Consider the following 24120-nt stretch of genomic DNA (forward strand, 5'->3'; position numbering starts at 1 on the left):
AACACCAGGGAAGGCAGCATCCAAACACAGCTGCTCCACCTTGGCACTTGGGGAAAGCCCTAATTCTACCAGCCGGGCTTCCTGAGCTGCTTGACGCTAAGTGCTCAGCAGAGCCAAGCTAGACCAGAAGCAGGTGCCAGTTCCTCTGGGCCTGGCTTATACTGGCACAAGGCAAATTGGTGGCGGCAGTTGGGGGGGGGGTAGTCTTTGCTGTCAAGGTCCTGTAGACAAGCCTATGCATCACATCTTTCCTGGACTCTCACCACCCCACAAAAGTAAACCACCACCACTGGACCAAGAAAGAAACTGAAACGGCAAGCTTGAGTCCCAGTGAGCTTTTATTGAGCTAATTCTCTCTTGAAAAGTAAGTCAGGCTTTTATCATCCATCACTTCTGCCCTCTGACACAGATATGGTCAGCCTTCTATTACATACTTGTGTGCGCAGACACATATCAAACCAAAAACATGAGCTCTACTGGACATTTGCCAGTTACCAGTTCAAAAAAAGTTTTATCTTCCCTCCCGCCCCACCCCATCCCGTTTCCAAATTCTAGTCCCCCCTGTTCACAGTGAACATGGCCTGGACCGAGGACTAATGAAATACAATGTTGCTTGAACTGAAAACAAAACATCCCTCCCCCTGACGTTTTCCAGTTTTGTTTCAATAAGGGGAATAGAGACTAATTTTTCTTCCAGATACCCCCTCCCCACAATTCCTGGTTAAGACACAGCAAAGCCGTTATCTTTGTATATTTTTGCATCCCTCCCCCCCACCCCCTGCACAGAACTCTGGAATCCTGCCAAAAGGGAGATCCTGGCATAGCAGAGGCGCATCACAAATGCCACAGCAGATCTAGCGTGCTCCCACTTGGGATTACCCTTTCCATATTCTGCCAGGGAAGAAACGGTAGCTGTGCCCCACAAACCCACGGCATGCTTGGCACTAGCAGCATAGGTCAGCCTACTGCTGGCAACAATGGCACACCGTGGCAAAGACACTGCCATGCACCAGAAGCCGCACAAGGCCTCCCTTCACTGGCAGGAGTCCACGAGTCCTGTGTAGGTAAACCCAACCCCAAAATAAAAATAAAAATAAAAAATAAGAATGAGATGCCCGATGTTAGCACGTCTGCCTTTGTGTCCTGTTTACATGATCTCATCCAGCTCCACAACAGACACAAAAGCAGGTGAAGGAAAGATGCTCCCATCTCATTCTGGATATATATTTTTTTCAAAAAAAAAAAAAAAAAAAAGGCAAATAAGACCTACCCACCCCCACCCACCCTCATGGGCAATCTCTGGCGAGTGCCAGGCATTCTGGAAAGAACACACTGAAGTATCCCAAGCCTGGCTTTGCCCCTGTCCAGCTCTGGGGGGATTTATCATGTAGATTGGTTACTCCTTGCACAATCCAGGGGGATAAGCCAGCCACAAGGTACATCAGTGTTTTATTCTCTTTGGACCCAGCCGGAACAACATAAAATAGATTGCTCTAGGCTGCCACAATGAATATTAATGGAGCTACATTGGCAATTTAGGAACACGAGCCCATAATCTTCAGGGTTTCTATTCAGATTAAGAGGGGAAAATGGGAGGGAGACCAGGGTCTACCTAGTCAATATCTGGAGCATCTTTCCATTTACATGTCCCTCTATGCCCTAGAGAGGGCTTCTAACCAGCACCAAGTGGCTTTCTGACCCAACAAAAGCCACCCAAGATTGGCGCTCACGAATCTAGGCAAATGCTGCTCCCCTGCTAGGAGGCCACATTTAAAGTAATACTTTCCATTTAAAAATGCTGTGCTTCAAGAGTGACCGGCTGAGCATGGCACAGGGCATGGGGGCCATCTCAACTCATGGCACCATGTCAGGTGTGCATGCTCCTACGAGGTTCTAGATTCCTGCACACTTGTCACCTTTGCACTAAAATGACCCCCTTCCCTCCTCTGCTAGGAAGACAGAAGACTGGCTGCAGCAGAAGAGCAAGATTTTGCTTTTGGTCAGAATTTCCCACCCACAAAGCATCCCTCCCCCCCTCCCACCCCACACAGAGTACTTGCCAGTCTGATGCAGCTGCAGTAAAGTCCCCAGCAGTGGAGCTATACTTTAGTGCAGCTTCTGCTACGTTACTGTGGAGTTACTAGACAAAACATTTTCACTTTGAAAGGTGTTGCCAGGAAGCACCTGGTTCTAAGCACAGACCTCTAAGCAGTAGGCTGGGTAAGGTTGTCATTTTCCATCGTGGGAGAAATCAGGGTCACTTAGCTCCTTGGGGCAAGAAAGCAGGATGGTGTGGCAAGTGCAGCTTCTGACTATGTCTGAGCAAAGAGGGTCTGTGCTTGCCCTGGTGCCTCCTGGCAGCCTGTTGCTGGTCAGGCTGGAAGGGAATTCTTAAGAAGTTTACAGGTCGAGTTTACTCACTCCTTTTGCCTGCAGATCAGGCCAAACATCAAGCATATTGGGAGGGGCACAATTTAAAGCAACACTACTTGGACCTAAAGCTTTTGCCTGTCGTATTCAAGGCATGCGGGCCACCTGCAGCAGAGAGGGGAGAAAAGAGCAAAGGCTTGGGCAGGGGCATGGAGGGGCTTGCCCTGGCCTGCTCCAGTCTCTAGGCAGACAGGCTTGAGACAAAGTCAAAAAGAAGTCGAAAGAGGCAACGCAATCCAAGAGAACTCTGGAATTGGCCAACAGTTTTTGCTCTTTTTAGTCCCAAATCCACACTTTGCATGTCCTTTTCTATCTTGCAAGAAGGCAAAGGAGGACTGTGCCCCCTCCAGCACAGATGCCACCTTCCTGGAGTTTCTTGTAGGCAGGAATCCAGGTGTGCCTCCAAAAGGGCTCCCCAGACACACTTCTAACCCATCCCCAGATCTCTTCCAGGTCTGAAGTCGTAGTGCTTGGCATGGAGTAGTGTTGCAGAAAACTGAGCCCCTCTCACCTTTAGCTGCTGTCAAGATCTATCTATAATCCCTTTAACCCCAGCAAACTTCATCAAAACAGGAAAAAAGAAAAAAGAAAGTTATATATGAACCCATAACAGAAAAAAAAACACATATTTACAGAGTTTATACAAGTATACACATCCAATTTTCTGTGGAACACGCTTCAGAAAGGAAAGAACACCACGGCTCTGAGACAAGTCTACCTAGCAAGTGCTGTGACCACCAACGGAGACTCACGGAAACCAGTCTGTAGTGTTCTACAAGAGCACAAGGAGGGCTTTTCGGATGGCTCCATATTGCAGGTGGGTGGCAAGTGGCTCTTTCCTCCTGGGGTGTTGATGTTGCACTCAAATCAACCCAGGTGGTCCGGGTTCTTTTGTTTAAATACACGTATTTACAGAGTGGGTGAACTGCATCTGCATCTCAACTCCTCCATTTTAAAAAAAAGTTGAACAAAAAAAAAAAGTATTACTGACAAGTGTCACCTCCCGGCCCAGCATGTGTGCGAGAGGGGAAGGGAGTGGAGGTGGGGAGAGAGACTTTGACCTGAACCAAAATGACTCCTTGGGCTGTATCTGAAAGGTGATATTCTGAATGGTCTCATAGCATAAGGCACTTTGCACAAATAAGTAACAAGCTCTTTAGCTTAAAAGACAGATGAGGAGCCAGGGAGAAGTTGAAATGCACTCAGTCAGGCGGCTGTGGGTGAATCTGAAATTGCAGAGTCAAGCTTGAATTTGGGAGTCTTCTCTTTTCAGAGTTCTTCTTCTCCACCACAAAGAAAGAAATTAAAACCAGCAGTTAGTGCAACTAATGTTCAGTCAGCACACAGTGCAAACATGTGGGAAAAACAAAGGTATTTCCTTCCTATTTTCTGCTTCCATCCTCACAGCCAGATTTAAAAAAAAAACAAAACGGAAAAAAACTCAGCTCTTTAATCTTCATAGTTCCAAAAACAATAGATGAAAAACCCACAAAGAGAAGGGCATCCCGAAAGAAACAATGTATCACATATCCGGATCAAAGGGCTTTAAGCTTGTGTGTTTAAGCAAAGCCTAGAAAGGAAGAAGAAACACTCACATTAGTATCACACAAAATGCATTGAAAGTTGACACTTTCGCTATAGGGTGTGTAGGCCAAAGCTGCGATCACAGCTCAAAACCAGGTAGCAAGGTGTGTGCTTTGCTGCCTGCCTGCGAGGCAGCATAAACAGAAGGAAAGATGCTTCCTGGTTAGCTCCCCATGCAAAATCTTTTTGCCTCCTGCATAATATTTTTCTCTATAATTTTAAGAAGAATTATTTGTATTTTGAAAAATGATTAAAAAAATAATTCCCTGCTACTTCTTAGTCAAGAAGCTTGAATATTTTAGTCCCTTCCAACTCTACAATTCTATTATTCTTTTGTACATTCTTCGAGCTATAGGAATGCCCTTTGATAGGAAGACATCCTTAAACTCCTGTAAGAACACATCTACACTCCAGTACACGTGAGAAATTGTTTACACACACACACATCAACAACTTAGGAACCCAACAATTGTACATGTCTCTGCAGCCACAGCAGGTGCTGTGATTCTCCAGCGGTCTGACTTCACCCTGGAAGGTGCACTCCATTGTCTCTCAAGACAGACAGATGTCAACAATATAGGAAGTTGCCTTATACTAAGGCTGACCAGTGGTCTTATGTAACTCAGTACTGACTGGCAGCACTTCTTCAAAGTTTCAGTTCAGGCGTCTTTACCTACTCCTTCCCTGGGGACTGAACCTGGGACCTTCTGCATGCAAAGCAGATCCTCTACCATTGAACTACAGTCCCTTATTTCTATCAGCTGCCCCTCAATCTGTTCTCACAGCCACTAACGGAGCCTGAGAAAGCAGAAAGAAAATCCTCTCTAACCACTGTTTGGGGGGAAAATAGTAAACTTGCCCCCAGGCTGTTTGAAAGGTGTATGTCCAAGAGTCAAGTAGAAAATTTGCTCACTCTGATACTCCACAAGTCCAAAAGCCACAAGAAAGCAGTGATCCTTATGACCAAGCTATAAACTCTTATCAGACCTCATAAATATAGGGAATTAACAACTAATAAGTGCAAAGTGCGGAGACAAGTAGCACTGCTTTGCACAGGCATGCATAGGACAGGTAAGTGAGCAGGAATGGCCTATTCAGCCACCTCTCCAAAAGTGATTGGAAAGTCTAATTCAGCATGCTTCTCCCTTCAGTCCCCAAGTCAAATACGTACGCAGCAGTTAAGGTTTTTCATCTTCTACAGGCTCACTGTGGTATTCTGCCACATACAGGCTCTTGTCAATGTTACTGGGGATGGGCTTGATTTCTGTACCCAGCTGTTCCTCAATACTCTTCAGGTTGAACCGATCATCATAGGTGATCAAGTTGATGGCTAGCCCAAGGTGGCCAAATCGACCTTTAAGGAGAGAAATTGGCTGACATAAGTTGAGAAAATCCTCAGGCTTGTAGCAGCTTTTGTCCCTTGTCAGTTAATGCATGGCTGGTTCAGCAGCAGTGCTGAAGACTGTTCAACCCCAGCGCAAGACTCAAAGGCCACCCAGTTCTCCTCCCCACACCCTGTATAGCTGAACTTTCAAGTTTCACATCCCCATTTATTCTAGTATTTTCAACTTTCAACAAAAATAATAAAAGGGCATTTTACTATTCCCCTGTGAGGAGGGGTGAAGTACAAAGTTAAGAATCAAGCAAGGCTCACATTTTGATCTCTGTAATAAAGCTATTTGCATGTTATTTTTCTTGTTCAATCCAAACAGATTACATATATATCATAGGAAATATGTTGCTATCTACAATAGATAGATAATAGCTTTCTATTTGTGGAACTAATTGCTGCATAGCAATTGAAACAAGAAGAAAGATTAGGTTATTCCCCTGCAAAGTTTCCTCAAACCTGCAGTGAGCAACCAACAATCCTGATGGGGGCGGGGGGAGCCTGCTTCAGAATATTCCCCCCAGCTCTTCTTGAAAAGGTGCCCATTCTCAGAGTGTAATGGGTTGGGGTAGGACCACAGGGAGTGTGGTTCACAGAATCATGAAGAACTTGGCTTGAGTAGGACTTCACTGGTGCACTGCATTGTGCTCCTAATCAAACTGGCAGTCAACAAAGCCGCTGCAGAGAATGCATCTGTGTCAACCCACTACCACACCAGGTGAACTGCAACTACGCCAGCTGAGTTTTCAAGGGCGGCTCTCTGTAACATGCACCAGGAGGTTAGGAGACTGCATAGATGATGGGAACTCAATAAGGCTTCTCTGTTTAAACTCTGGGATAGAAAGCATGAGGCCTATAGGATTTGGTGGGACTCCCAACTTCCATCAGCTCCACCCAGCATGGCCAATGGTCAAGGATGATGGAGGCTGCAGTCCAACATCATCTGGAGGTATCATGATAGCTACCATGATAACCTGGTTTACCTTCCTCTGAATGGTTTCAGAAATAACACTAGTTCCTATCAAGATCGCTGGATAAGCGATAGTGATACCCCACACATTAGCTTCACCCCTGCCATTATGTTTCACCGCATGCTGTCCACATATTGTAGAAAGGTTTGAAGGAAGAGAAGCCTCCTAAACCCACATGAGCTGCAACAATAACAGCCTACATGTTCCCCAACACATGGGTAGTATCAGTGGAGGGATGACCCACATGGTCCCATCTCCCCTCTCTCTATGCAATCTGAACTGTGCAGAAATAAATGACTGAATAAGGGTAATATTGCTCACGGATTGTTTTTTCAAAGGAAAAGAGCTTGATGACATCAGCTCTGCTTAACAGAGGGGTGGCTGGTGCACCAACAGAACCCTAATCTGGCCATGGGCTCCAACATGAAGGACAAAGTCAAAGTTGGCTGCTGCTTGCTCACTGAGCAGTATTTGGCGAGAAGCTACCAAATAAACTGTCATTCTTCACTGCACAGCTTTCTCACCTGATCTGCCAATACGGTGGAGATACGTTTCTGCCAGCTTTGGAAAATCAAAGTTTATCACAACATTCACAGCTTGGATATCAATACCTCGGGTAAACAGATCTGAAAAATGAAGTTTTCAGTTTAGATAATTTGACAAAAGTGACAAGGACAGCCCTCCTCAACCAAGAAGTGGTAAGATGGTCTGCCAACAGGCATTAGCGGGGCAGGAAACCAAGACACAACTAATTTTGCATTAAGTTTTTTTCCTTTAGCCTCAAGAGCTGCTAGATTCTTTAAAGGACTAACCCTGAAGGACCCTTCACAGCCGCATAGATATTTATGATGAACAATACACAGTTGTCCCATAGCTAACTTTTCCCAACCAAGAAAATTCAGAACCTGGACAAAGCGTTTCTTGACTACTCAAACTGTTGCACCATTCAGTTGCGAATGCTCTTCAAGGATAACTACTAAGCCAACAAGAAGCTGGGGGAGGTTATCCAAACTGCTTCCCCCCTTATTCATTCTTACGTCCATTCATAATAATGCCCATACCCCTCTTGCATTCTCCTATTTGACTGAAGGTGCTTAATGAATTTCCAAAATGGAAGCTCAGAGAAGATATTCTAAGTCTACTTTCAATTTGATATTGAATAGTCACTAGGCTTGAGACATGAGCCAGAGAAAAAACAAAAGGGGTACTCACCAGTGCAAACAAGATTGCGGCATAAGCCATTCCGGAAATCGTGGAACACACGATTGCGGTGCTCCTGGTAAGAAAGAGGAAGAGATTATTCACCAAAACATCCCCTGATGTTGAGAGACCAAGCAGCTGGGAATCTCCAGAGAAACAGCAAGAAAACAACAGTTTGCACAATTCATGCCACAAAGCACAACTTACTGCAGGAAAAACTGCTGCACCAGATATTGCAAGTCTGAAGTGCTATATTTGGGGCCACTCCCTATCAGTTCCTGTCTTCCACTTTCACACTAGGTTACCCCAATTCTATCTTAATTTAGCCATCTGTTTAGCCCCCCCATTGTGCCAGTACCAATCTGACTCTCATTTAAGAACTGAAGGAAATCTCTTCAAACACTGGCATACTTCGGTGCCATACGAGTAGTAGTAACAGAACTAAAGGTGGTTCCAGAGAGTATTTGAATGTGTCATGCAGCAAGAAGGGAACACCTGAACAGCATCAATCTCCTCATCTGCCCCCCCCCCCCAACCCTTAGTATCAGGAACCAAGTTGCATTAAAATCCTATAGATGCTTGTTAATTTTTAACTTCATACTGACCTGTCTCATCTTTGCATGGATATAGAAGCACGAATACCCCAGCTGGGAAATTTTCTTAGCTAGTAGTTCAACCCGTTGGGAAGAGTTGCAGAAGATGATTGATTGGTTGATTTGGAGCTAAATACAAATACAAAGTGTTCAATGTCTGAAAATTCCAATCTTTTTAAAAAGACAAAACGATCACAACAAAGCATCTCATTTATAAACTGCACAAACACTTCCCACACATAACCATGTATCATCCTCCCCTGGCTGAGGCTGATAGGAGTTGGATGTTCAAAATATCTGGATAGCATCAGGCTAGGAAAGGTGGTTCAAAGTAGTTCTAATGGTTCTGGTAAAAAGAGTTACCAGCTGCAAGATGAACAAGTGGTGCGGCTGCTTCGGTTCAGCATAGTTCCTGAGCCCCTCACAACTTAAGCCCCAACTCAGGAAAGAAATGTAGCTTCAGAACAATCCAGAACATGAAGCCTACAGCTATGTATAGCCTCTTAAATGACAATTTCTCATTCAGAGTTCTATTCTACGGGAAAAATTATGGGGGATGGGGTGCAGATATGCAAACACAGCTTTTCATTTGGACTATATTAGAGGAGGCCACCATGTAAACCCTCATTTCCTCTCCAGGAGTCATCAGACCTGTGCTTTCTAAATGAACGGCTTTTATTTAGTTTACTGTTTAGTTATATGACTTGGTCTATCACAGCTTACCCTGGAGAATAGTGTGTTGAGACAATGAACTTTCTGGCGCTCAGTTACGTAGGCATAGTACTGAGTAACTCCCTTCAGTGTCAGCTCTTCCATCAAGTTAATCTCATAAGGTTTCTGCAAGTGGGAATTCTGAAAGAGAAGCATTTTGACATTTGGGCATTTTGACATTTCCTGTCATTCAGAAAAGAGGGATTTATCAAATGTTGTAGCAAGTGCCAACAGTCCAAGAAAATAATCAATGCTGCACTTACCATAAACTTCTGTACACTTAAAGGGAAAGTGGCTGAGTATAGCAAGATCTGTCTATTTTTAGGTAGCGTGAGAATAATGTCCTCCATTATTTGAACAAAATCTTGGGACAGCAGCTTGTCTGCCTGCAAATACAAGTGGACCAATTTAACACTGGAGTCTTCATGCAATATATAAAAGCTTGCTCAACGTTCAGAGATCCTTACTGGTCTGTCTTTACAACTACTGTAGTTCCAAATAAGAGTTCCAGCTTCACTTAACATGCCTGCCTAAATAATAATAATTTATTATTTCTACCCCGCCCATCTGGCTGGGTTTCCTCAGCCACTAAAGACATTAATGTATCCCAGCCCTTAACCAGAATCAACTTGACCTTATTTTTCCATGCAGCCCCTACCCCTTTTAAGCAGAAGAATCACCCTTTGCAAGGGTACCAGGATACAGGCCTGATTTCAAAATGCATTTCAAGGAACAGGAGCTGCCACGTGCTGCTACTTTAACTTGCAAAGAATAGATTCCAGAGTCTGGCAATGCTAATATTACCTCATCTAGAACAATCATCTGGACATGGTCCACCTTTGCTACTCCTTTCTTGATGAGATCCAGAATCCTCCCTGGCGTAGCTATCACCACATGCACTGCAAAAACACAGAAGCACACAGAGATGAGCTGCAACTTGAATTATGGAAGTCTGAAACTAAACAGTCAGGTGCCACGTAGGGCATCCAGGGCTCTACACTTCAGCATCACAAGATATCCTACCTGTATCATCAAGCCTCATTATGTCATCACGCAGATTGGTTCCTCCTGTGGTTGCCATCACTTTGGCCCCTCCCATATGTTTGCTGACCTGGATGCAGATCTGACTGACCTGCAGGGCAAGTTCTCGTGTGGGAACAATCACCATTGCTGCAAGAAAGAAGAATATTCAGGTGCAAGAAAGAAAAATATTCACGGCAGTCCAAGGATTTTTGCATTCATATATTGTACCCATTAAGAGCTCAACACAAGACTTTCAAAAATCCCATTGTTCTTACCAGGCTATACAGAGATACAATAAAAGTGTTAATTGTAAACAGAGGCAACGGAAAGAGAATTTTTCTTCAAACATATAAAAACCTAGACTACAAAGATCAATGAAACAGGTTGGCAGCAAGCTCAGGACATAAAAGGTATTAACAAAATGAACAATTAATTGATTGAATTCACTAACGTGGTGGTCTTTAAGTCACTAGCTCAGACAGCTTCAATAAAGGAAGTTTCACCTAGTCCAGAAGCAATTATTTCTAAGCAACAAATATTGGGGGCTGTCTATCACCCTCTTGCCTGGTATGCAAATGAGCTTCCCCGAGGCATCCAGTTGGACCAAGAATATTGGACTAAAGACAGACTGATTCAAAAAATAAGTTATGTTCTTAGTTGGCGGGAGCATACTGCAACAAGAAACACTTAATTGCATCCCATTGTAATTTTCATCAACTAAATCTACTCTCAAGCATTTTATCTCTACAATGCAGAGAAAATCTCAGCAACTGTTTCACAACTCTGGGGTGGGCAAGTTTGCAGTTCAACCCTTCAAATTTTTACTTCCTGTAAAAGTGTTCTGTGAATCAAAGGAACAGCCTTCTTAACAGTTGCTGCTAAAGGTTAAAGGGGTGTTGTTGAAAAGGCAGGGATAAAGCAGCATTATCAACCTTGAGAAAGTCTGTCTAATGCTTTGCTTTCCTGACAACTGTGAAGTGGGAAGTTAAAGATAGTAAGGTGGGTGAAATTTAAAGATCTAGACAAAGTTCTCATGGGGCTTACTTATTTCCCATCTTCAACTCACCTTGTATGTTATCCTTCTTTAAGTCAAGCCGTTCAAGTAAGGGAATGAGGTAGGCGCCGCTCTTTCCGGTTCCGTTCTTAGCTCTAGCCAAGATATCCCTCCCAGACAAAGCAATGGGAATGCTCTCCTCCTTAAAAGAAGTAACAAGGATCAGCACAAGAAAACACAATGCTTACCTCTACTGGGAGCAAAGGGTGGGGGGGGGGGAGGCACTGGAGCTAATGTAGCAGTAGTTAAGACCCTAGGGCAAACAAGCATATATCTTCCATGCATGGCCCGCCACCCAAGCAAGAAGTCTATCATCATGAACTGGACCTCTCACAAGCAGAGTGATAGAAGCTACAGAGGGGCCCTCATCCTGTCAGTATGGTGACTCAAAGGTAACTAACTAGCTAGGGTTTTTTTTTTCCTTTTCAAAAATGGGCAGAGATAGCTGCTTCCAGTTTCTTCAGATGATATAGTTTTCAGGATGAACCAAAGTCAAAGCACAGGAGCCTTGTCCTCCCGTAAAAGTGTCACAGAAAAAGCAACGAGTCAAGATTTCTCCCTGTTGCCCTCCACACAAGGACTGGATGCACAAACAATTTAATACAGAATCCACATATTTTGTGACACCAATGGCCTATTGAGAAAATAATGGCTTTCCTCCTAGTTGGTCAGCTATAAGAAGTTTGTAATTGCTGAAAAAGAATGACTCAAGCAGGGAAGGTTCTGCATTAACTGTATTGAACAATAATGTTCCTGAACTCTGGACATACATGGGTGAGGGAGGAGCCTCAGTTATCCACACAGCAGCTAGATAAAGTTGCCAGAGTGCCATTGAAAGCAACATGGCAAAATAAAGCATCATGCTCAACAGGAATCTAAAGCACCATATCATGCACCATCGAGCTCAAATAGTCCTCTACCAGCTGAATTTTCATTCACCAGGTAAGCACCTTACATCTGCTCTTGTCACACAAACCAACCTGAATCGGAGATGGTTTTTCCCAGCCCATTTCAAAAATTCCCATCAGCAACTCCCGTTTCAGGCAGTAATCTTCAAATTCATTTCCTTTTGTGGATGTCACATCCTGAAAAAGCAAAGTAAAACAGTCAGCTCATGCCCTCTCACATATTCAGTTTCAGTACCAGATAAAAGCAGGTAGCAGAGTGATGCTTCAGTGGGACAACACCTCCTTTGCATGTAGAAGCTCCCAAGCTCAATCCCTGGCATTCTATAGATAGGGCCGAGGAGACCCCTTCCTGGAAGCTTGGACAGCTGCTTCCAGCCAGTGTAGAAACTACTCAGAAAGACAGACCAACAGTATAAGGCAGCTTCCTTTGCTTCCTGTTCATTTGCTCATCATGGAGAATATATACTAAAAGATGCTCTTGCTTGCATGCACAAGCCCTTCGGTCCATTCTACACAGCCAATGTGATTAGTAAAAGGTAAAGGTAAAGGTACCCCTGCCCGTACGGGCCAGTCTTGACAGACTCTAGGGTTGTGCGCTCATCTCACTCTATAGGCCGGGAGCCAGAGCTGTCCACAAACACTTCTGGGTCACGTGGCTAGCGTGACAAGCTGCATCTGGCGAGCCAGCGCAGCACACGGAACGCCGTTTACCTTCCCGCTGGTAAGCGGTCCCTATTTATCTACTTGCACCCGGGGGTGCTTTTGAACTGCTAGGTTGGCAGGCGCTGGGACTGAACGATGGGAGCGCACCCCGCCGCAGGGATTCGAACCGCCAACCATGCGATCGGAAAGTCCTAGGCGCTGAGGTTTTACCCACAGCGCCACCCACTTCCCCTAATGTGATTAGTACAGCATGTCAAAGTGCACGTAGATAAATAGGTACTGCTCCGGTGGGAAGGTAAACAGAGTTTTCATGCACTGCTCTGGTTCGCCAGAAGCGGCTTTGTCATGCTGGCCACATGACCCGGAAGCTGTCTGCGGACAAAACGCTGGCTCCCTCGGTCAGTAAAGCGAGACGAGCGCCGCAACCCCAGAGTTGTCTGTGACTGGACTTAACGGTCAGGGGTCCCTTTACCTTTTTTAGTCCAAACACCTATACACCTCCCTCAATTATATTTAAAGCCCAATATTTGCATGCTTTCTAGGTTTAGGAACTCCTTACCGAAGTTTTAATTCTCAGATCTTTGGGAGGGAGTTTTAAAGTCTTCTTCCAGTCATCGCCAGGTCTGAAGTGAGAAAATAAGACTTGTCAGCCGCTGATAGGATGCACCATTCCACTCTAGACTGAGAGTACCACAGAGCCAGAAATGCAAACCAGAGAACATGACAAAAGAAAAACTAATGCTTCCTCAAATGTACCCCAAGGCTTAAATTCATATAATAGGCATCTTCTCTCATAGGACTGTGAAGGGAACAAGAGCTCTGCAATGGAAAATATTCAGCACATGCCAAACTACAATTTCCAGGACACTTTGGGGAAGGCATGACAATTAAAATGGTGTAAAATCTATACTGTGCAGCTATGTCAGATGAGGTCCATATACTGTACTTACATTATGCATGTGGCAGATGCAAAATCCATGCCTTAGAAAACTTATCAGAATTAGTTAACTGAAAGCAATAGTGGCAAATTTAATCTAGCTACTAACTAAGCAAGACAAGATTCCCTAGACCGACAGTGCACCACCTTATTCTGTGTTTCAGGACGCAAAGTTCTTCTGACATATGATCCAAAGCCCTCATTATGCAGTCAAGTACCCAATAAATGTTAAGCAAGCACCTGAAATTGTATTAAAAACCAAGAAGTTGTTTGATTTTTGCTGAACATAGGTGCAGAAATGGCAATTAATGAAGAATGCAGCAGCCAGATGATCAGGCTACAAGTCTAACCCAACCACATTAGCTGCCTATGTTTCCAGGTCAATTCAAGGTTCTGATTTTAACCCATAAAGCCTTGTGTGGTTCAGGGCACTTATCTTTGTAGAAGGTGTCTATTGACATGAATCTATTTGGTCAGCTCCAATAAATGTTCTTGGAAGGCTTCTTCAGTGATGGTTCTGCACCTCGGTAATATTCTCCCAAAGCTCACCCGGCACAGAAATTGCTGTATCTATATGGTGCCAGGTAAAAACCTTCTACACCGTGTGTATTTGACAGCACATTAATAAATATCTCTTCTTTAAGTGTTTTCTGCCACTGTTGATTTTGTTATTTTTATGGACAATTGTTTTAATTATGGTTTTAAATTTTATAAGCCATGTATTTTGGCTTGGGTCTTTCCATAAAAGTTGTCTAAAGAGATTTAATAAACACCATAATCAATTCATAATATAGTCAATTCTTCATTAGGGGAAAGATGCTTTTCATCTAAACCAAAAAATTCTATAGTAAGACAACTTTTTTAAAAATTCCCCAATTACCATAAACTAAGAAATTTTAGGCCAATATTCCTAATAGCCAAAGTGGTTGAGTGAACTATAGATAAGGAGCTGTCTATCTAGGTCCATATCAAACTGGCTTCTGGCTGTGGTTTCAGGCAGACTGCCTTAATCGCCATAGCTGATGACTTCCAGTAAGAGACATGGGGAGCATAACTCCCATAATGCTCTTGAACTTCTCAGCAGTTTTTGTAACTAATGATTATGGCATCTTTCTGGAAGTGCTACACGTTTTGTGAGTAAGGAGACCCAGTGCTTTTTTTTTAAAACAAAAATGATATGGGGTACTCTCATTTTGACTCAAGAAAACCACCATTTTATAGTTCAAATTGGGAAAAATAAATACATTAAATGGACAAAAGTACAAAGATTCACAAAATGTTTAGGGGTGTGCGTAGCCCTGCATCTCCCCCAGAAAAAAGTACTTAAGTCAGTAATGATCAAGATGAGGGTCAATATCAAACTTTGTCCAGACAAGACAGATGCTCATAGTAGGTAATCTTATAACTGGAATAAGTTAACTGAAATAAGTTAATTGCTGGAGTTTCCTCCTGGACTCTTAGGTGGAAGTTACGGACAGCAGTACATTTCAACAGTTTCAACCAATAAGGCAGGGGGCAAGTGGCCTTGCCACTGTTATGCAAGTCTGGAAGCCTCACTCTTCCAATATGCAGCTATGTGTAGCTGACCTTGAAGATGATGCAGAAACTTCATTCCATCACAAATGCAGCCACCAGTATAATCACCAATGTCAGCTACTGGGAATACACACCAATTCTGAGTAAGTCCTCTGGTAGCCAATGAGCTTGTTTCCAGGTGAATATCAGTATGATGGTTCTTACCTCTAAGGCACAAGTCCAATATTCCTGAGATTGCGGGTTTCACTGTTCTCTGGAGTAGCTGGCCTCAATTATTAATACAGCTCTCTCAATAGTGTTTCTGTGCTTGCAGCAATTTGCTATTAGATCAAGGAGCCTAGGCTACTCAGAGAAGTAGTCAAAGCTTCTCTGATTAGGAAAGCTTTTCTGAAGTTACATATACTGAATTATTGTGTAAACCATATGTTATTAATGTTTAACGTGCTTAATTATTATTATATGCTTCTCAGGGTTCTCTAAAGAACCATGTGCATTGATGGATACAAATACACATTAAGAAATGAAGTACAAGAATCCCAATTAAGTATTTGCTGAAATCGTTGAAGCTCCACAGAATCAGAGAGGTGAAGGGTGATTTGTAGGAAATATAGCCCACCTCCCTGTTTGATGCTAGAACCATCAAGAGGGCTCTCCTCATTTTCAACCAAAATCTATCCACCTGTACCTTAAGCTCCTTAGAGCTCCTAATCCTGTCCTCTGGGGCAGGTATGTGAAGAGTGCTGTCATGTTACCACTTAGGCTTTCCTCCAGGGCATTCACACTCAGTTTTTTCAACCATCCTTCATATGACTCCCTTTACATATGGCTGATCAGCTTTGTTGCCCTCCTCTAAATCATTTTCATTTGCCTGCATCCTCCTTAAAGCATAGCACCCAGAACCTGACACAGTACACTAGTTAAGGTCTGATTAATGCAGCTATGGAGTCCAAAGTGCTCAGAGCCTAGCACAACCAAAGTGGATTTTGTCAATCTCATTAACAATGGAAACACTGGGTTTTCTGTACAAACACATGAGGGCATTTCATGATCAACAATTAGAATGCATGAAAACTAACAGAACAGAAAGGATGGCAGTTAAGGCTTCGCATCAAGTACTGCTCCGGTTGGCAAAACAGGCCCACAGGAAGAACTCTGGAGGTCATCCTTTAAGCACCAACATGGCTACTGAGTAGTTTGGCAAGTACTCACTTGATAGTGGAGGCCATGCTCTGTGCTTGCTGCTGAGTGCCGTTATTGATTGTGTTGGGATGTTTCAGCTGGTTCATCTGTTGCTGAGCCTGTGTTCCCCCGCCTCCTGGGCCACCAGTGGGTTTTACGGGGCCCCTCAGCTGTCCATTTTGACTGGAGAGACCCATTATAACAGGGTTCTCTGTTCTGGCTGTACTCATGTTTTGCTTTATAAAGATGTCTTTTTCAACTTCAAAACTTTGTGAGTACAGAAACTGTAATAGTTTATTAGACTCTCCAAGATGAAGAGATAAATAAGGTCCTGCTCAATATATGAGTCTTTTATTGCAACGCAGGCAAGCACCTGTAAAGTCACTCAAGAGTAAAGCAGTAACTTGCACTGTGGAACAACTCTCTTAAAAAAAAAAAAAAAGTCTTCTGACAAACTTGAGTTCTATCCAAAAACCACTCACTTCAATCTGAAAAAGATAAGATAATACTGTTAGTATTTCTAATTATTTGCTGCAAGCTGTAACAGTTGGAAGGATGTCCTCAATGATGCAGACAGATTAGGAGAACTATTTTACTAATAGACTACTGATAAGGAAAAACCCCCAATGAACAGTCTTGTGGTGCCTTAAAGACTTAACAAATTTCTTATGGCACAAGCCTTGATGGACTAGGGCCCCCTTCAAACGCACTGAGTGTGCTCCCAGGTTGGTGGATATATAGACACATGAGGGGAAAAAGAGAAACATTGAGATGAGATAGAAATAAAACAATAAAGCCAGAAAATTACATTAAAGTAAAATAATAAGTTATCATCATGATCACCCTGCTTATTTTATGTAATTTTATGACGTTTTAAACTTTAATGCAATTTTCACTTACTAGGCTTTCTGCATTCCTTTCTATCTGACCTCATTGTTTACATTTCTCTCTCATTTCTCTCTCTACACCCAGATGTATATAAATTTGCCCACTGAGAACAAACTTTATCTGATGAAGTGGACTCTAATCCAAGTAATATTTTTTTTTACAGTGATATCCCAACTGTGGCAATGGGACTTTCACTTGGGCAACAGCAAACACTGAAGGACCCTCTGGGGCCGGTGGGGGCTGTAGGGGGTGGAGAGAAAAGAGAATCCTTTGTGTCCTGATGGATCTGACCTAGTGTCATGAGGGTTCTGTAAAACTCATTTTTGCTGCAACAGACTAACATAGGCACACCTCTGGAAATGAGAAAATTTGATACACATCCAAAGACTCCCACTAGTTCCCCAGCAACTCTGCATTGCAAAAGGATGCCAGTACAGATGGTGTATTGTCTTTGTTAATAAACTAGCCATAAGCTCTCTAAACTTTGTTTCCAAAACTCTTACTAAAACTACAAAATTTTTGCTTAATATCCTGAATGTACTGTCTTCTTCTTTTCAGTACTGTTTTTATTACACTACCTCCTATATGCTGAAAATATTGCTGCAAATGAAGTATGCACACTGGTGTGATGCCTTTTTTAAAAACTTCTAAAGGAGAACTTGTTTTGGAAATGAAATGGAGGTACACAGTATGCAGACAGTGACAAGTTCCCTCTCCAATTTTTATGAAAGGGTGACTTTGAAAAGCCCTTTCCTGTGCACATATAAAATTAGTGGCCCCAAATCATGCTTGCAAATCATGTTAAGGGAAGGGAGCTCTAACTATGGCACTTCACAGACACAAGCAAGCGCTCCAAGCAGGAAGTCTGGCTTCTGAATTGCAGAGCACCTCTTCAGCTAAAGCCACCTGACTGGAAATAAGGAGTGAAGTTTGCCAGATGCATCTTACAGGCTTACAAAGATTCCAGAGCAAAGCCTCTTTATGGATGGCACATGCTGAAGTCTTGGTATTGAAGTTACATGTAAAGAGAAGGGTATGTACCCTCAAAACTCAACTGTTCCTCTGAGAATATGTTACAAAAGTATAGTCACTCAGGAGAGGCTGCAGCCCAACAGAAAACTAAACAGAAGCTGCTGGGAGGCCTCTGAATTGTTTGTGTTACTGATATTGCAGTGTAGCTAGCTCTCTTTCTACTCTGCTGAAAAGTGACTAAGATAAAACCACTCTAGGCCTCCCTGAGCAATCCCCAAAGTGCTTGCAAGCGCTCAAGAGTGTAGCTGATACAAGCTTGATTATACAAGAGTGTACTCAATAAAGTCTGCATTCCTCCTTTTGCAAGTGTTGTGATTTGAGGAACTAATTTACTATTTCTTCCAAAATGGCAAGTCCAGAAATTCCCAGGCCAAAATGTCACTATGTGCGTGAGCGTAGTACACTCCCCCAACTGCATCTCAATACGCCCAAGGCAGAGAATCACAAAAGACCCACAAAGCAACCCCCTAAGCCCTGCTGGAACTACAGCACTGGTCAGAAGACCCCCCGTTTCTTAAGACTAGCTGACCAGCTGCCACAAATGAAAATAAGGGGCCTGCTACCCTGAAAAAAAAAACAACAACAGTAAATTTTAAAGTGGCAGCTTTAAAAACATTTTCCTCCACAGCCAGGCCAGATAGTGGCTGCGGAGCGAAGCTGCATATTATGGATTGCATCCATTACTATTCATACTCAGAAAGAGCCCAGTGAAATGAATAGGCATGGCTAGATTAGATCCATCAACTTCAGTGGGTCTACTCTGTGTAGAAGCTAGTTGGCTATAACACTAAGATCATTTCCCCCTTTTGGATTTTTTTGGGGGGGCGGGGCTGCAACGTTTTCATTACGAAGGAGGTTTCCAGGCCCCTTCTGCTTCCCTCCGAGGAGGGAACAAGAGAGTTCCAGGGCGTCTCTTTCTCTCCCCTCACCCTTTCCCCATTTTGATTATGTGTCGGCAAAGCGGAGGGGGGTGGGGAACCAGCTCCACACCCTCCGTTCCTGGCTGGACAAGTGAGCAGCCACCAAGCCCTAGGCCAGAATCCCGCGGGGCCACAGCCTCCACCCGGCGCAGTCAAAGAACCCTTTACCCGCAGACCGCCGCTTTTAAGGGAAACTGCTGCGACTGCCGGGGCCTCCGCGCGCTTTTCTGGACCGAGAAGCAGAGGGAAGAAAGGAAGGGGAGGGGGCGCGGCCTGAAGGCCGACAAAGCCGCCGCCGCCCGTCCCTCAGCAGGGGCAGCTTCGTCGGGCCTCACCGGGCACCCGCCGCCGATCCCACAAGCCGAGGCCCGTCGGCCGGCCGCCCCGCTTTCTCCCCCCTCCCTGCTTCCTTGTCGCTGAGGGGCGTGTGAGGAGGAAAAGGGAGGCCCCGATCCCAGGCCCAGCTACGCACGCGCGCGCCCCATCTTCTGCCGCCCCCGCGCCTCACAGAGGGGAAGCGCCTCACCGGCCCTGCTGCCTGCTCGCTCGCTCTCTCCTTCCTCCTTCCTTCCTTTATTTCTTCCCTTCTTTCGCGCCTGCCTTGCTGCGCTCGGTCTTCCGCTCCGGGTGTCGGCCTATCTCCTAGCCCGTCACTCGGTGGGTCTGCTCCGGACTATGGCGGCGGCGGCGGCGACGCGACAACAAGATGGCGGCTTCCTCCTTCCTTCCTCTCTCAGGGCAGGCCCCGCCCACGCCGGAAGCACCACCCCTTCGAACGCTTGGGCGCGCATGCTCCGAGCGCCGCTCCGTTGTCTGCGGAGGGAAGAGGCTCCTGAGGAGTTTTCGGTCGCGCTCCAACGGCGACGCTCGCCCCCTCCCTTCCTGCGCTCCTCGGCCCGAGCTGCGCGCGCCTCCTCGGCCCGTGCTCGACGCGGGTGCTCAGGGCAGACTCTGCTCCTGTACATGGAGGCTCTACTACGCCCTTATGGCAGATGGACGCTGCTTCCTCCTTCCCCTCCTCGTCAAATGTACCTACAGTACTGTAGTTTCAAAACCACTTAAGCGCTGTTATAAGAAAATACTTGTAATTCCCTTGTGGAATATCTAGATTCTGTCTAGAGTCCCTCAGGAGATCTCTATCGGTCGGAGAGAAAGCAGAGGCCCACTAGAGTATATGAAAGCAAAGCCTGATCTTTATTAAAGGAAATAAACTTGCAACAACAAGGTCCACACTCGCCGCATGCAGGAGGGAGGAGAACCCCAAACAATGCTGCTCAATCCCGTATAAAGACACTTGCCCACCCTGTAGCCTAAGATACCCCCACAAAACATACATACAAAACAATTTGAAAGTGTTGCTTCTCTCCTGCCTACCAGGATACCTGATAATGCCTTCCTTGATTGCATTTTCTGGGTAGCCTGGCCATTCCTTTGAGATGGTAAATACTTTAGTGCCTGAATCTCTTAAACATATTGATAGTTTGCTCAGATACAGTGGTACCTCGGGTTACATATGCTTCAGGTTAAGAACGGACCTCCAGAACGAATTAAGTACTTAACCTGAAGTACCACTGTACTTGCCAGACTGTATTTGCAGGGAGGTGTGAGTCCCTACACTCCAAAAGCAATTGGAAAGCTTTTCCTTCCTCCTTGCACAAAGAAATATTTGAGGTCAATTTGAGAGAGTAAAAAATGGCTTCAGGATTGCTCTCCTGTACTATTTCATACACATGGTTTATATACTTACATATGTGTGTTTGCCTGGTACATTGAAGAACATCTATATTTGAGAACATAGAATTCTTATAACAGTTGGTGGCAACAGTTTCCACAAGGATACATCATGTGTGCTGTGAACAAGCGCACTGTCTGCACAGACAGTGTCCACCACACATTTTCCTGTGGTCAGATCAGGACAAAGACCCATCTAATCCAATATCTCTTCCTTAAAGTGGATGTGGGTGGCGCTGTGGTCTAAACCAGGGGTCGGCAACCTAAGGCCCATGGGCCACAAGCAGCCCACAGGGGTCATTTAACCGGCCCACAAGCCGCCACCCACTTAGTGAGTCCGCTAAACCAGCACAGGTATGGAGACTCGCTTCTGAGGCACCGGAAATTGTGTCTGCGCAGATGCAGATGCCAGAAATCACGGGCGCATGCACGATCCGGCCCACAGAGGGATCTCCACTGAAGTGAACCGGCCCAGGTGAAGTAAACCTTGCCGACCCCTGGTCTAAAACCTTGAGCCTCTTGGGCTTTGCCAAACAGAAGGTCAGCAGTTCGAATCTGCGCCACAGGGTGAGCCAGCACAACACCCCATAGTCTGGACATAACCGTCCAGGGGTCCTTTACCTTTACCAAACCTCAGAGTGACTTAAGTGACTGTTATTCAGAGGCAGACTAACTCAAATGGAGGTGGAGCATAGCTAGTAGCCACAGATATAGCCGTATCCTCTTCCATTAATTTGTCCGATCTTCAAAGCGACCGGAGCGAGTGACCATCACTACATCTCATGGGAGCGAATTCTCATTTATGCACCATGTGAAGAAGTCCTTCTTTGTGTCTGTCCTACAGTCACTCCTCTCCAGTCATCTGATGGATTTATTAGGGTTATAGGAATTCTAAGGTCTCAAATATAGAATAAATGTTGATAATTGCACAAGTTAAACACATACATAAGTATATAAACCAGATGTCTAAAATAGTACAGGAGAGCAATCCAAAAGCTATCTTGGCTCTCCTAAAGTCTCTAAATATTTCCTCTGCCTCCTTAGTCCCCCTTGCCTGAGAACACTTAGGCCAGGCATCCCTAACCTTCGGCCCTCCATATGTTTTGGACTACAATTCCCATCATCCCTGACCACTGGTCCTGTTAGCTAGGGATCATGGGAGTTGTAGGCCAAAACACCTGGAGGGCCTCAGATTGGGGATGCCTGACTTAGATAGCAATCAGGTTCCTGAAGAGATTCCTCACCTATATCTATGAACCTCCTGTGTATTAATTGTCACTGATTGCCCAGATACTCTGCATTGAGGGATGTCTGACAGACATCCTGGTTGCCTTATCAAATGCTAATGTTTTGTGTAAACTGTCTTGTCCTGCCTGAGGCACAGTAACCCCACCTTATGTAATTTCTGACAGTTTGTAGAGGGGATGTCCTCTTTCTCCACGCCAAAATGCAAACCCTTAAAAGAGATGTTTCTTCTTGGTTCTGGGTCTCTCTTGCGTGGGAGATGTTTCAGAAAAGTTTACAGAAAAGTCCAAAGTTATGCCTTTCTTGCTTCAAGCTTATGCCTAGTACTTGAGGCAAAATGGAATCTCTTTGGTTTTACTCTTCTCGCGTTCCCAGCAATATTAACTATATTTTATCCCTCTACAAACCCGTGTGTGTGTGTGTGTGTAAACCTACAAAAAGGATCAGCTCACTGCTTGCATTTAAAAGCACGGGGCTGAGCGAAGTTTAAATCCTATCTTAGGCAGTTTAAATGAAAGCATAGGAATTAGCCATTAGGTCGATCTCGCCCTTTTGTTACCCTGTTTATCAAAGAAACAGGCTACAAACTGAAAAGTAAGTTTTAAAAGTTTACTCACAGTCAAGCATTCGTCCTGTGCAGCAACAGCAGCAAAACAAATGCAGACAAATACTAGTACTTACAGCAAATGCGCCTGATGCAGGAGTAAGCAGACATACATCCACTCCCATGTCTGGTTAAAGGGGGTGGGAGAAGGAACAGGAAATACTTATTTGCTTCTTCCTCCCAGGAGAAGAGGGGAAATGACATCACACAGAACCTTCTCTACCAATTATGTTTCTATGTTCTGAGTCTGCCTATCAGCAATACACCTCTGTGGTCTTAACCTTTTCACATGCTAACTAGCAATAATATGCACTGTTAGATTTGACTGCAAATCTCCCACATCATCACCCCACCCAAACTCCATTCAGTTTTGCTTTGTATGAGCAGAGTTTTCCCCCCTAGAGAAGCACTACAATCCACTAGGGCAAAGTGGGACATGCACATTTATCTGGGTGTAATTCTCAATGAATTCAACAGGAATTGTTTCACATCAAGATGCATAGGGCTGTGCTGTAATACTGCAACCCCTCAAATTATATTTATTCTTGATTGCTAAAGAAGCATTCAGATCAAAAGAGGCCCTTCAGATTTTCACTTCTTGCTTTGAGACAATGAAAGTGTGTGTGAAAGAGAGAGAGGATGAAAAAAGTCTTCCTGTTGCAGCAATGATTTCTCAGTTCCCTCTGCTCCTCCAGGATCCCCCTCTTTCCTCCACAAAGCTGCCATTTGGTTCCAAATGTCTTGAGATTAAGGAGACTCAGAATTATTCCTGTCATAAAAAGTTAGGGTGCACACACATAGTAGACACACACTCCACAGAAATCAAACCCTCACCGTTTAAAATATTAGGAAATATTAGTTCAGGAAAATCTCACATTATTTTGGCAAACAGAACAATCCCAAAAAGCCATTTTGACTCTCCCAAAATGATCTCAAATATTCCTCTACAGTAGGAGGAAGGAAATGGGGAAAGCGTTCCCATTGTCCTTTCCCTTGCAAATCCCATTAATGAAACCGCCTGGAACCTGGGGGGTTTACCACTGTTATAAGAATTCTAAGGTCTCAAATATAAAATGTACAAGGCAAACACATACATAAGTATATATACCACATGTCAGAAATAGCACAGGAGAACAATCCTGAAGCAATTTTGACTTTCCCAATGACCTCAAATATTCCTTTGCAGTGAGGAAGGAAAATGGGAAAGCCTCCCCATTGTATATTTGCTTACAAATCCTGTCTTAAGGGCGTATTTGCATATGAATAGGGTGAGTCTGTGACCTGGATTCAGTATTAACCATCACAAAAGTAAAGGTAAAGGTAAAGGGACCCCTGACCATTAGGTCCAGTCGTGACCAACTCTGGGGTTGTGGCGCTCATCTCGCTTTATTGGCCGAGGGAGCCAGCATTTGTCCGCAGACAGCTTCCGGGTCATGTGGCCAGCATGACTAAGCCGCTTCTGGCGAATCAGAGCAGCACACGGAAACGCCTTTTACCTTCCCGCCAGAGCAGTACCTATTC

General features: G+C 44.4%; 1 protein-coding gene across 1 annotated transcript; it reads right to left on the minus strand.

The window, feature by feature from the left end:
* Window positions 1-320: 320 nt before the first annotated feature.
* Window positions 321-19772, minus strand: DDX6 (DEAD-box helicase 6). Its single transcript, XM_083713359.1, has 14 exons — window positions 19546-19772; window positions 16210-16667; window positions 13087-13150; window positions 11937-12041; window positions 10969-11098; window positions 9903-10049; window positions 9684-9778; window positions 9143-9265; window positions 8892-9020; window positions 8181-8297; window positions 7588-7651; window positions 6900-7001; window positions 5186-5368; window positions 321-4000 (listed from the first exon to the last, which is right to left on the minus strand). The coding sequence occupies exons 2-13, from the start codon at window positions 16407-16409 to the stop codon at window positions 5193-5195; spliced, it is 1452 nt and encodes a 483-aa protein (XP_083569485.1). The 5' UTR covers window positions 16410-16667; window positions 19546-19772; the 3' UTR covers window positions 321-4000; window positions 5186-5192.
* Between the last annotated feature and the right edge of the window lie 4348 nt (window positions 19773-24120).

The sequence above is a fragment of the Podarcis gaigeae genome, assembly GCF_964106915.1.
Source record: "Podarcis gaigeae genome assembly, chromosome: 15".
Lineage (NCBI taxonomy): Eukaryota > Metazoa > Chordata > Lepidosauria > Squamata > Lacertidae > Podarcis > Podarcis gaigeae.

Excerpts from the sequence above, each read along its gene's own strand:
- DDX6 (XM_083713359.1), bottom strand. The coding sequence starts at position 16,409 with ATGAGTACAGCCAGAACAGAGAACCCTGTTATAATGGGTCTCTCCAGT. Across the intron at positions 7,652-8,180 it reads TCCATGCAAAGATGAGACAG|GAGCACCGCAATCGTGTGTT; the intron begins GTCAGTATGAAG and ends CTTTCTTACCAG. Across the intron at positions 5,369-6,899 it reads CCACCGTATTGGCAGATCAG|GTCGATTTGGCCACCTTGGG; the intron begins GTGAGAAAGCTG and ends CTCTCCTTAAAG.